The 14,093-nt window shown below is 41.4% G+C and overlaps 1 protein-coding gene across 2 annotated transcripts in view; it reads left to right on the top strand.

The window, feature by feature from the left end:
* The window catches only part of dysf (dysferlin, limb girdle muscular dystrophy 2B (autosomal recessive)), a 123,399-nt gene that overhangs the window by 13,689 nt on the left and 95,617 nt on the right, over positions 1-14,093 (top strand). For both annotated transcript variants that reach the window (XM_074699247.1, XM_074699246.1), the window contains exons 2-5: positions 7,362-7,417; positions 12,052-12,143; positions 12,236-12,341; positions 13,967-14,090. In XM_074699247.1, the coding sequence (XP_074555348.1) occupies positions 7,362-7,417; positions 12,052-12,143; positions 12,236-12,341; positions 13,967-14,090 (378 nt within the window). The remainder of the gene's footprint in view (positions 1-7,361; positions 7,418-12,051; positions 12,144-12,235; positions 12,342-13,966; positions 14,091-14,093) is intronic.

Genomic DNA, 14,093 nt, shown 5'->3' with positions numbered 1-14,093 from the left:
AACTTTAAACAGACATCAATGTGCTTGGCATATTTTAAAGTCTACCTCTTGTACCAAAACTTTAAACTTCTTCGTCCAAATGTCAGCAGTGGTTGACACATACTCAATGCTCTCAAAATGTTGTTTTACATCAGTTTCCATATACCAACAATCATCAAGATATGTGGTAAAGGTCTTCCTTTCTGTTGTTGGCTCCTCACTCCCTGCTATGTTTGTTCTGCTCAGCATTTTTCTGAAAGTTGGCGATTCAACCATTGAAATTGGCAACATTTCCTCTACGATGTGGGAGGCAACAAGCTTTTCTACCTCAGTTTTTGTCGCAAGTTTCGCTGCAAAAGCAATCCTTTTGCTGTTTGCTTGGAGTTGAACTGTCAGGTATTTCTCTGCTGCTGGATGGATCTCTCGCAACCAGCTTCGTGTTACCGTGCTGAGTCTTTAGATGCTTCAAGAGATTCGCGGTTGTGTTCCATGCAGTATTTAGCCTCTTATTTCCTGGACATAACTTGCATTTTACTGTCACGTTCTTCTCCTTCTGCTCTGCAAATTCAAAATAATGTGCATATTGCCATCTCTCAAATGTTGTTTTTTTTCTTGCTGGGGGCTCTGCGTTAGCTGCTTTGACTCTGTCCTCCTCCATGCTGTTTACTGTTTTGACTTGACTACAGAAATGCCCTGGAAGTGTATCTTAAATGCAAATTAGTGTCTTATCGTGTTAGCGCAGTCTGTGTGCATTTCTTTCATTTCAATTCTATTGAGCTTTATTGACAGGAGAAAACGTTTAAATTGTCAAAGCACGTACAAAATACAAAAACAGTTAAAAGGGGCATTTACAGTGGGAGGGAGTGCAGTGTTGTCAGTGGGGCACAGATTCATATAAGGCAACCAATTTTACTGTGACTGTTCCATCAGCCCTGACCCAGAAGAGATAGCGAGTAGTTGCTTGTATGGCCACCGTTCAATCTACTGGTGGTAATAAAAAGAACTCCGCTAAATAATAATATTTTGTTTTCTCTATTTGCAGTCATTGTAAAAGTAACGATCGTAGCATTTCAATTGTAACTCTAGTTTAACTACCAATCTAGGAGTAGTGCCGTTATACTACTTGTTCCTATCAAAAGTAATTTAACTACTTGTAACGTTTGTTACTTTTAGTTATATACCCAACTCTGCATACAATACAAGGAGATATATTATGTGGTGTATTACTTTACTAATAAATGGTGCGATAGAATAGAATGGTAAATGACATGTTACATTGTGCTGCAAGACAATGTGATACAGCAGGTCACATGACATGACATGACATAATAATAATAATAATAGTAATTTAGGTAAAACAAGATGCACTGCATTATATTTTATTTTGTTATGATAAGGTTTGCCATGTAATGTTACGTTATTATACACTGTAAAACAATACGTTACACTGCAATACGTTGCATAATATAACATTGTGTCATTATGCTTTGCTACATTATGTTCCATTACATTATGCAGTCAGCATCATGTCTCATTAAGTAACATTATAATAAGTTAGGTTACAATAACAATAAGATAAATCATGTTCCTTGCCCTTCATGAATTTATATTAAAGTGTTTAAATGGTCTATGTCTGACCAAAAATGGAATTGTTTCTATGTTGTGGCAAATCAAAATAAAAGTTAAACATTATGTTCAAAAAAAAAAAAAAAAAAAAAAAGAAGATAAATTATGTTACGTGAGCTACATTGCACTTTGTTACATTATAAGAAGATATGTTACACTACATTATGCTGCAATACATTATGGAGTTAGCATTATGTTACTCTATTTTACATTGTGTTTCATTAGGATAAAATACATTTCAATAAGATATGTTACCAAAAGAATGTTATGTTACATTAATATATATTAAGTTGCATATGTTATGTTACATTCATAGACTAGACGTAGTCTCCCGGACGTCACAGGTCTGTTTCTGAAACGGAAAATGAAGCACATCTGCTATCGTGTCCATATTGGTAGTGGCACCGGCTTACTGTACAGCTATAGGGCGCCTGTCGGTCATGTAACCCTGAGCTGTGCCTCTCATTGGGCAAGCTCGGGACCTTACTATCCTCTGAACGGCAGAGTTAGAAAAGAATTCACCACCGTGCAGTGTGTGCCGATAGTAAAGGTAGCGACTCAGACAGGAGACGTTTTTTGAACCAGGCCGTAAATAGATTAATTTCTGCTTTGAAAACATCTTTTTTTGGCTTGGTGTGTATGTGACTTCCTGTACATCCAGAGCCAGCCTCAAGTGAACACTTGAGAAACAGCAGATTTTAGCACTTCAGCCTTGTGTCATATTCTTCGCCCGGAGGTTGCCGCTTGGTTACATTACGTTATGTTACGTTGCGATAAAATTGGTCATGATAAAATACATTACATTACAACACAATTATGTTGTTTTTTTATCATTTTACACTAAGATACATTATGTAACGTAAAATTATGTTTCAAGATGTTATGCTACGATAAGTAACATCACAATAAGATACTGTAGGTTAAGATACATTATGATAAGATATGTTACATCGTATCATTTTATGTCACATTATGTTTTGTTCTTTAACATTACAGTATACCATACAACAAAAGGTTTCGCTGCGATATGAGTTACATTATTTTAGGTTATGTTACATTATGTTACATTAAGCTATGTTACTTTTTCTTAGGTTACACCATGGTCTGTGACGTAACCTTATGTTTCCTTATGTTGTATAATGTTACTTATATCTTATGATATAATACGCTTGGTTGAAACCATTATTTGTCCCCAATCAATCAATCAATCAATCAATCAATCAATCAATCAATCAATCAATCAATCAATCAATCAATCAATCAATCTTTATTTATATAGCACCAAATCATAACAAATGTTATTTCAAGACACTTTACAAAAATATTTACAGGTCTAGACCAGTAAATGTTAATAAAATTTTCTTAGCAGAAACCCAACATCAAGACAAGATAAGGAGTCTTATCTTATCTTAATCCACCATGAGTACAGCACTTTGCAGCATTTAGCAAGTTACAATGGCAAGGAAAAACTTCCCTTTAACGGGCAGAAACCTCGGACAGAACCAGACACATGTTAGACAGACATCTGTCTAGACTGTGTTGGGGTTAGAGAGACAGATAGAGGAGAGAGAGTGAGAGAGAGAGGGGGGGGGGGGGGGGGGGTTTCCAGATTTATGCCCTAAACTGTCTCCACAGTGGTTCAACTCGGGGTCTGGTCTGCAGAAAAGATAAGACAAGTGACCATGCAGTCTGTAGTGATCCTTTTGTTGGTTTTTGCTCCTCTGTTGAGTTTATCCCATTTTAAGATTATCCTCAGGTCACATCTGAGGAGAGTTGAGTCTCATGCTAACTCTTTCACTCAGACCTCAGGTTGACAGTGAATTACTTATGTTACACTGCATGTCATCAGTGAGTGAGTGAGCTTGCTGGAAGCCTCCTCATGCTCACCTTCACCTCCTCCAAACAGCAGGAGGTGAAGGTGACTTGGCTACCTGCTCTGTTTTCCATCACCTTATTGTTGTACTGGTCATGAGTCAGTGTCCGCCTTCTTAATGAGGTGAGCTCTGCTGTTCACTTCCTGCCTTTGTCCTGACTCGGTTTCCTGGTGCCATCACAACACACACACACACACACACACACACACACACACACACACACACACACACACACACACACACACACACACACACACACACACACACACAACATGCTGGAAAGCAGACTTCTTCTGTGCTCAGTGTCCATCCAATGAAAAAACATGCTTCACACACACGGTCATATGGAGTTATTTGGAGTTTCAACCATATGACCAATACTTCCAAGTGTTTGCGTTAAATTTTGGGCCCAGAGTCAGGTGTGATCAGAGGTGTTGGCATGAGTGTTTGGTGTGCTGATTGCCGGATATCCACACAGTGTGTTTTTATTGGAGCCAGAAGTGTTGTTACCGTTAAAACCAGAAATAAAATCGGACCACTTTGTCCTGGTTCTGTGCTATCCGATCTTGCAAGCACACTCAGGTGCAGTTCTTACATAACGGCTTCCAAAGACATCTGAATTACCAGAAATGTTATGAACCAAAAATTGATCCAAGGTTTGGAAAATGTCACTTGGCAACATTTAGCGAGAAAAACCTTTTATCTAACAAATGAGACCATGAGCAGAGGTTGGGGTCCAACTTTTTCCTGGTTCCTAAATTACCTAGACCACATGTGACAAACTAAAGGCCCACAGGCCAGATGTGACCCGCCACACCTTTTTATGTGGCCAGTGAGAGCTTAAAAGGTCTGATTGTCTTATAAGAGATAAGACAAAAGGGTGCATTGACCGTTAACTACGTTTCCCATAATACCTACTGATTATGTTACCCATGAAGTGACGGCATCCCGCCACTAGTGTTTTTACATCAGTACCATTTTACGAACTAGTGGAGTTGAGAAATAAAACAATGATCCCAAAATGTCCGGGTAGAGAAAAGTTGATACAGATGAAGGCTGTTTCAAGAAAGATGGGGCGGCCAATACATGTTTGTGCTCCAAGGAGAAACACTGTATGTCTTTTGTGTTATGAGGCCGTGGCAGTTGTCAAAGATTACAATCTATGTAAGAATTTTGAAACCAAACACTGAGTTAAATATGCCAAAGTGAGCCTTCAAGAAAAACAACAAATAGAGCAAGATTTAAAATACTAACTGCAATTGCAGCAGGATGTGTTCAAGAAAGCCACAACCAAAAACAACCTTGTAGGCAGTGAAAGCTAGCTTTAATGTTGCTAAAGATATTTCCCGCGCTGCAAAGTCTTTTTCAGAGGGTGCATTTTTGAAGCAGTAGCTGCATTTATTTGACATTTCATTTAGTGACATTTAGCTACATTTTATACTATTTTATAGTTACATCTGGTCCTCTGAGGACAACCATTATGCTAGAGTGGCCCTCTTTAAAAACGAGTTTGACACCTTGATGGTTGTTGGTGTCCGTGTTCCCTGCATGGCCACGACAAAAACAATCGGTGACGCCACTTAAAGCTCTTGCATGCTGCAACTGCACAGGGACCAAGTTGTGCCACCACTACTCCATAGTGGTTACACATTTGGCTCTGCAAAAGCGTGGTGTTGGTGTGTGATCACATCACACTATAATGACTGTAGTTAAATGGCAGAATGTACGATCTTTAAGAGTGGGTTTGTTTTGCATTTCAGGTCAAATCAATTATCCTGGAAATATAAATATGTTTTTGGAATATATCAGGGATTCTGCTGATCTTTGAGAAAGGGAAAAGCAGCTCACTGACACCCCTAAAGTCTTCTTTACAGTCAATAGATCCAGTGCTCAGGAACAGGGCACCAGGTTTTAAACTTTTGCACATTCTCAGCTTCAAACTTTTAACTTGTATAAAATAACCCGTCATAAGTTAATTCCTTCCCATAAAGTCATACACACCAACACCCACAGTGTGTGTCTAAACATAGCTCTCCGTGCGTGTTTCACAGCCCTGTGGGTCACAGCTCCTTCTATTCTGGGCTCATGACAGAAACTGTGCCAAGCAACGGCAACCAGGAAGTCAAGGCTGTGCCATGTCCTGTCTCAGGGATGCTAAGCTCAGATTTCAGCGCGCGCACACACACACACACACACACACACACACACACACACACACACACACACACACACACACACACACACACACACACACACACACACAAAGTACCCTCTTGACCCCTCTGTGGAAGGGTGGAGGTGTTTTTTAAGAAATCTTCCAGGAGCGGAGGTACACTTACGTAGGTATGTGTCTGGGTGTTTGCGTGTTTTCTCACATTGGGTGATGACTGTGGAGAAAACAGGAAAGAAAACTGGGTGTGTGTTTGGAGAGAAAGAATGTGTGTGTTTGTGTGTGTGTTTCTGTGCTTGCACAATAAGAATGCATGAAGTATGGATCCAAACAAGCCAGCAGTTGTGTGAAATAATCCGTCAGTGCAGGGGAAGGCAAGTCCATTGTGCAGATCCTGTGGTTTTGTGTTTAAATAGCTTGAACGGGTAGTTTACCTCCTCGTTTATGTCCCTTTCCATCCTCTGAGTGCTGCACCTGAGCATGGTCCTCTACAAGCTCAGGCTCATGAGCTTACAGCACAAGAGTGGCAGGAAAGGGGTTTGGTACAGGTCTGAGGATGATCATCATCATGCTCTGGGTGGCTTTCCCCCGTTTCATGAAGGCAGGAACTTTAGCCTGAAGGATGGATGGATGGATGGATGGATGGGCTCTGCCTCAGAGACAGTTGGATTTGAGCTAAAACACTCAGAGTGAGCTCAAATAGCGCTGCCGACTTCTTCACATGGAGAGTGGCCTGTTCAGACGTGTTGTGCTTTTTGGTGGTTTTCCATGTGAGTCTGACAGGGAGGAGACCCCAAAGTAGACCCAAAATACACTTAACCCTTACACACTGTTTTAGGTCAAATTTGACCCGATATCCAAAAATGGATTGTAGAGAAATGGACAAAGTATTAATTTAAAAAAACAAAACAAAAAAAAAAAACAGTGACTGACTGTGTGACACTTCAAAGGATAACTCACACACACTGGGTCTGGGAACACTGGGGTCCTCCTTTGAGGAACTGTTAAATGTTGGGACTTTCTGGGACTCAACACCATTTAGCACCACCCTCAGCTCAGTATTTAACTGGCCATTGATCAAATACCTCCAAAACCAAGCGGTCCTATCAACAGATGTGTTTATGTTGACCAGATTTTCCCTCTCTGAGATTAGCTTAGAGCACAGATATAACTCCTGTCTATCTCTGGGTCTGTCCCTGTGTTAATCCCTGGAAATTAAAGAGAGTCCTCTCAAACTGGACAATGGTCATTGTCTCTGCTTCCTTTCATCTGGAAAGAACATCTTAGTCCACGTCTGCTTCTGTTCCTCTTTTTCAACCAAAACCAAACAGCAACCATGATCGCTGTCCCTCCCCGATTACTCACATCACATCACAGCTTTGTGGCTATTTCCAGAGCTCTTGGAGCACTAACTGTGAATCCTGGCAGCTTATTGGTCAGTCCAACATCAAACTTCCTTGAGAGTGCCCAGCAGACAGGAAATCAGAGCTCTGAACACCATGTTGCAGGAAGTTACAGAGAGATAACACAAACATGGATGTGCAGTGGGTGTTTGTCAGAGAGGCGGAGTGGTTGTCCCGTGTAACGTACCAACATATTGTGTTTGTAACCTTTTTCGTTTCCTCCCGAAGGGCATTGATGCTCTTGGAAAAAAAGGGTAGGGATTAAACTCTGTTAATCCTAAAATCTTCTTGCTTCTCTGTCGCCAACAGGCTCAAAGAAGAAGACCAAGGTCATCAAGAATAATCCCAACCCTGTCTGGAATGAGGTACGTCCTGTGCACTACCTCAGATTCAGTATTCACCTTGCAGAGAACCACAGGAAATGTACTGCATCAAATACCCCCCAAAACCAGACTGAATGGACTTTTCCAAATCTGAAACCTTTATTCTGAAAGGTTGAAGATTCTCTTGTTTCTCCTGGTGGGTATTAGTTGCACTGAACCATCGAGAAGGCCTGAATCTCTAGGTGTCTGTTTTATCTTCCTGAAGTGGAGCTGTATCAGGGAACAGACTGCCCTGCTATTTGCCTTCTGGACACTAAATTCTGCTGCTCGGGGATCTTTAGACAAATGATTGAAATGACTTACAGATTTAATCACAATAAATGGGCTGAGGTCACAAACACACTCTGTAACCTGTTGAACATAAAAAATATGAAAAGGGCTGTTTTAAAACTTTATGTTAGATCAAAAAATACAAATTATTGATCTGACACCAACAAAAGTTATCTTGATTAAATTAGATGTCTTGTGTCAACCCTTGTCTTGGTTTTGATGAGTTAGACTTGTTAGTCATCTTAACTTCTTCTGGTAGTCATTTGAAATAATAAATTTATTTGACTCTACTAAAATGTTCAGGGATCTTAACCTTACATTCTTGTCCATATCTTTGTTTGTTTACTTCACTGCTCCAGGTTGTTATTTGACGTCCGAAATCTAATCCGCACAGAAAGAGTTTGTGTCATAGGCTTCAAGTACAAAGACTTGTGTGGATTTCCTACTGAAACTTGGCGAACGCTCAAATCCAGAAAACATCCTACTCTCAAATATTCTCAGATGTATGAATCTGTGGGCAAGCATGAATACAAGCACATTTCCTTTGTTCATCCCAGTCAGCACGGAATTAAGAGCACATTTAATATGCAAACCATATGTAAATGAGTTCTACATCTGAGATTTCTCTGCACAGTAGAAAAATAAAAAAGAATGACTGAGATAAAAAACAAAGAATTTCATGAAAGGCGAATTGGAGGTGTTACTAGCTGAAGTTGAGGAACACAAAAATGTGCTTTTTTTGGCAAGCTGTCCTCCAGCATCTGAAGCCCTGTTGACATGGGTAGTTATCCTCAGTCTGACTGAGATCGATCGGTTAACTGAATCTGATTTGATCAGTAAATACGAAGTTTAAGTAAAGAGATCCACGTTCAATCCGCGTGTACATGGCCCTAGCTAAATCTGATTATATATTTTTTTTTTTAACTGTGCGTTATGTCACTCTGCCACTACCTGTAAATGTGTAAGAGAAGAAGAGGTGCACTTCCTGCTTTCTGTTTACCTCTGGAAAGATGGATCCACATTGTGTTTTGTTGGGGATGCTTATTGTGTCCAGTTTTTCTGTTTGTTTGCCATGTTTGTTTTCATTTGGCCACGTGTTGCTCTGCGTACGTCACTCACGTGCTTACATACTTCACTTACTTGCCTCTTACGTACTGGGGAGTGCATGCGCAGACTGAACAATCTATCAACCCAACCTGCTCCATTAGCCGTTTGCATTAAGCATGGCTTGGATTATCAATTGGAGTAGACAACCTTCTACAATCCGACCCAACAAAATACAATCAGATCTGGGTGGATCAGATTGGCTAAGGTGTTTACACAAGACATTTTAAGTCTGATTGACCTTTCAATCTGATTGTAAATAGGATTTTTGAACCCATGTACAGTGGGCTAATATCAAACACAAAAGGTGTGAATGAGAAAGTTCTGTGGTAGTAGTGGTCTAGGTCACATTCTTTCAGGTTTGCCCTGGAGTGAGCAGCCTTGGTTCAAATCCAGTCTGTAGCCTCTGTGGCCTGTCACTTCGTCCTCTGACCCTGTTTCCTGCCCTATCCACTGTCCCCTTAAAAGTATAAAAGTAAAAAAAAGAAAAAACCTCAATAAATAAAAATAAAGATCTTAAGCTTTAGTTTAGTCAGCAAAAAACATTAAGGGCTCTAATAATGTGGTGCGGCGCAGGGGGCGCAAACCTGGCGCAAGCCTGCGCAGTGCTAATTTCGTGCGGCGCACCGCCGTGTGCTGCCAATTTGACAATTTGGTAGACTGTATACTCTCCCGGTGTCTCCGGATAAATCCTGAGTGACATACATTTATTTTGTCTCTTTTTTCTTCGTCTTTTCTCTCCCTCTTTTCTTTGAATTAAATGAAATGAGAGAACCAGATATATACTCAGTTTCAGATGTTAAGGCTGTTTATTGTTTAATTGTAAGATGTGCATCAAACTTCCAACTGCCGTCAGGTTAATTTTCCATTATGACAAACGGCTTTAATCTGACATCAGATGTGACGGGACAGTTAATATAGATATAAATGTATATGCTGGTTCAGACAGTTACATTAAATAGTGATTGCTGTGATTGTTTACTGCATTAAAATGTCCCTGACACTCTGGAAACCTGCCTCTGAGGCTTTGTTGACATGTGCCCACATGTGCGCCTGTCACCAAATTACAGCTGCGGAGGGTGCGCTCCGCTTTGCACGGAGAATAGACCAGGTTGGAGCTGGCGAGCTTTCAGCGCACTTTTTTGGCACAAAATTGTCACTGCGCCAACATGAATCTGCTGACACCTCCCCCTGGTGCGCCGTCAACTCCCCCTGGCGCGCCGTCACACCCATCTCTGCGCAGACGGTCTACCAAATTGTCAAATTGGCAGTGCACGGCGGTGCGCAGCACGAAATTAGCACTGCCCAGGCTGTGCCAGGCTTGCGCCCCCTGCGCTGCGCCACGAAATTAGAGCCCTAGAGCCCCAAATCTCTAACCTCTGAGTATTGATGCTGTGAAGGCAGGATAGGATTTGGGGTGTACACGCTCAATGCGTATCACAGGGATTAATATTTAGGCAATTACAGGAATAAATTGACTCACCAAGAAGCCACCCACCCCACACAGTGCCAGCTTGTTGTCTGGATTACCTTCATGGTCATCATGGTCCTCTGTCTCTGAACACGCGCTCTCGTCTTATTCCTCCATTTACAGTACCCTCTCAATCTGATAAAGTAGTCACTGTTTTAACACTTTTTTTTTTCGACACTTTGCTTTAATATCCACTAATGTAACTGCTGACTCATGGGCTTGTTAGAGTTGTGAACTGCTTCCCAGCATCACCTCTGAGTAGCTGGGTTTCCATTACACTTTTTCGCAAAATAAAAGCAATATTTCTGAAGTTTCGATAAAGAACAATTGCGCCTTGCTGGTGTTTTCATTACTACCAGAAATGCGCACAACTTGAGTAAAGTAAAACATGAAGTCCGTCCGGACGTTGCACTCATGATGACGCCGATTCTTGCACATTAGTGTTTTTATTCACTGCTCAAACTGTCAGCCGTGATCACGCTAACTCAAAACAGGCATGAACAAAACACTAAATGAGGATCATACTCATACTCCAGCTCCCATACTCTCACCAGTGTTGCCAACTTCTCAGCACCAGAAGTAGCTATAGCTAAATCGCTATGTTGGCAACACTGACTCTCACTCATGCACATAGACCTATGTCCCTCCCTCCTGCTGCTCTCTGGCCTGCTCACAGCAGTCCTGCCAGAGTCCGTTTGTGTGGCAGTGGACACATACAAAGAGGTGTGGGAGGTGCGTTGTTATAACACCGTGATATTTTTGCAAAAAGGGTGTTTCCATTGCACTTTTGCGAGAAACTTCAATATCGAAACTTCTGAAAAACCATCTCATGAGATCATAAAAAGTTTTCATCGAAATTTGAGAGTTTTTTTTCGAAAATGTGCCGTTTCCATTTCAAATTTTTTATTGATGTTTTAATGTTTTGCGCAATTCTAGGTGTAATGGAAACACAGCTAGTGTCACCATAGGATCAACAGCTGTAGAATCGGTGTAAGGCACCGCACATTTCCACGGTCATTTTACTCTTGATACATCTGAACTCTGCTGTTAAAAACAACACACGTTTTTGTGTGTTTGCCTTTTTGTACATGATGCCTCAGGTCCATATCATGGGTTGTAGACAGTACACCTATGCCATGTGGCTCTGACAGTCAGAAATCACACACTGAGCGTATCACTGTGGAGTAGAGTCTCATATCTGTGATGTATCGTCTTTACCTGCTGTGACAAGAGATTGTGATTCATAAAGGCATTCTGGGTCTGAACTCAAAGGCTGTTGCTTAAAGGCTCTCATATCCACTGTACCCCCCTTCACGGTGACAACTCTGAGGTTACAAATCACAAAGGTATTCTGGGTAAAAGCTTGAAAACTGTAGCTTTACTGAACAGCTTGGAGGGGCCAAGGTATGTGGAAATTATGATACAAAACGCAGAAGAGTCCTGACAGTGATCCTCAGCTCTAGGATTTGACTGTTAGGACCACAGGCAAGAAAACTTTAATTAAAAAAGAGTGAGATACCACTGGAAACTCTGCTTCAAGAGCAAAAAAAGCATCTTTTTTTCAGTCACACATTACCACAAGAATACCACGAGAATAATCCCATTTTACAGTGCAGGGACTGATGCCGCTGGAAATCAAGCCACAAAAGCTGCTGCTTGATTTTTTCCATTGTGGTAGCTGACTCAGGTTTTTGACCATGTTTTCTTCTCATAATATCCAATCTCAGTGCTGTCTTTAACTCTCCACACCTGTTGTATCCCACCCTGTCAGGGTTTTGAGTGGGACCTGAAGGGGATCCCTCTGGACCCTGGAGCAGAGCTGCACTGTGTGGTCAAAGACCATGAGAAAATGGGGAGAAACAGGTACTCAGTGCTTGATCTTTATTTTCTATCAGCTCATCTTCTGCATACTTGTTTACAGCTGAAGACATTTTAGTGTGACTGTGTTGCTTCAGGTTTCTGGGGGAAACCCGGCTGGCTCTCAGAGACGTCCTCAACTCTCCCAACCTGGCTGCCTCCTTCACCATCTCCCTGCTGGACACCAAGAGGAACAACACAGGGGTGAGCATGAGCAGAGATTAATTTAGTCTCATTGTATCACGGACCAATGACAAATCATAAATCACTCGGAGTTTCCTGCCAGGAGTCCAGAAATAGAAAAAGACCTTCCTGAGCTAGAATAATCACCACGCCTCTCACGCTGCTGGTGAGTGTTGACATGAGTCCTAAAATTTCTTCTTTAGTAAATCAGGACATCTGTCTGCACACCACTGCTGGTCACAAGAATCTGTGCATCAGAGGTCAGCAGTGTTGGCCATTTCTTAAAAAAAAAAGTGATTAGTTATAGTTGCTCATTATTTTCCCCAAAAAGTCATTAAAAAGTAACTGAATTACTCCTTCATACATGTAGTTAGTTACCAGGGAAAGTAATTCTTGTGTTAGTTTTTGAAAACCTTTAATTTTGCTAAAGAATTCAGTTTTTGAGCAGGTTTTGCTCAGAGACTTAATGTTCATGTCTGTTTTTGCTTTTTCCATCTCTGACGTTGAAGTGGCGTCTGTTAACGCCCATCCTGAAAACTCCAGTTTTAACCTACAGAGCGCTCAGTGTTTGCTCATGTTAAATCTGCAGCTCCTGTCCTGAGTCTGGCTGAGTGATCCAGGTCAGATAAACCTGCCAACTCTTCTGATTTAGGAGGGACTCTCCTGCTTTTTAACCCTGTCTCCTGCTCCACTCTTCACTTGTAATTTCTCCAGATTAACCCCTTATTTTCAAGTCTGTTTCTGTCAACTCTGATATTTTTTCAAGTCAAATCAAGTTGTCTACTTGTGCCTTGTATTTAAACCTCAAAAAGCCCCCCCCCCCCCCCAGGAGTTGGTTTGATCCAAAGACGCTGCAGGAGATCCTCTCTGACTGCAGGTCACACAGACACACACAGGAAGCTGTGTGATATTTGTTGCTGAAAAGTTGACTTTAGCATCAGCTCTTTGTTAAAGACGTCTCAACATGGTTGTTCTCATCATTAGTTGTGTGTCTGACACTTTTCCCCACATTTTATTTGCAGCTCCTCTCTTGTGCTTGGCTGAGAGAGCCAGGTTGGATACATTGTAATGCGCCTAATTAAGTAACAGTGACGGCATTATAACGTTTGAAATAGTAATTATTGGATTACTCCTTACAGGAAAAACCAATGGCGTTACTAATGCTGTTATTCCCAGTGCTGGAAGTCAAGCACAGATCAGCTGTAGAGGTCTTGTTTTTGACACAGTGTCAACAGGAAGGGGTAAAATTAAAAATCTTCTAAATAAGTTGGAAACCTGTCAGATTGGTTGAACGTACAAGATTGGACAGTTTCTTGCAAAACAGGGGTTTGACCAATCAGAATCTATTATTTCCAGGAGCTCTGTTGTTAACTAAAAAGATGAGTATTAAAACCTGACAGATAATCCTCCAGGCTCCAGATTTACACATCTTCAAAGGCACACCTGGAGCCCATTTTTAGCATCAAATGGAAGAAGGTTCAGTTTAAGATCCTTGCTTCCTGAACCCAAAACAAAGTCTTCCTCTCGGTGTCAGAGTGGATCTGAGTGATGTCTCTCTGGTTATGAAAGAAAAGGTCTCTGGACTCTCAAAGTCTTAATCCTAAAGACTGATGTGTCATCTTTGGTTTGCCCTCTTCTCCTGTCAGGCCACGCTGACCCTGCAGGTTTCCTACATCCCTCCTCCAGGATTGGCTCCAATCTTTCAGCCTCCTCACCCGCCTGAGACTCCACCACACAACAACCCCAGTGTGGAGCTGGACACCGTCACAAGTA

This window comes from Halichoeres trimaculatus, unplaced genomic scaffold (genome assembly GCF_033239565.1).
Source record: "Halichoeres trimaculatus isolate MK-OKI-2021-1 unplaced genomic scaffold, fHalTri1.1 fHalTri1_scaffold_22, whole genome shotgun sequence".
NCBI lineage: Eukaryota > Metazoa > Chordata > Actinopteri > Labriformes > Labridae > Halichoeres > Halichoeres trimaculatus.
Note: the sequence above shows the minus strand (reverse complement) of the source record. Positions and strands in the feature narration are given on the sequence as shown.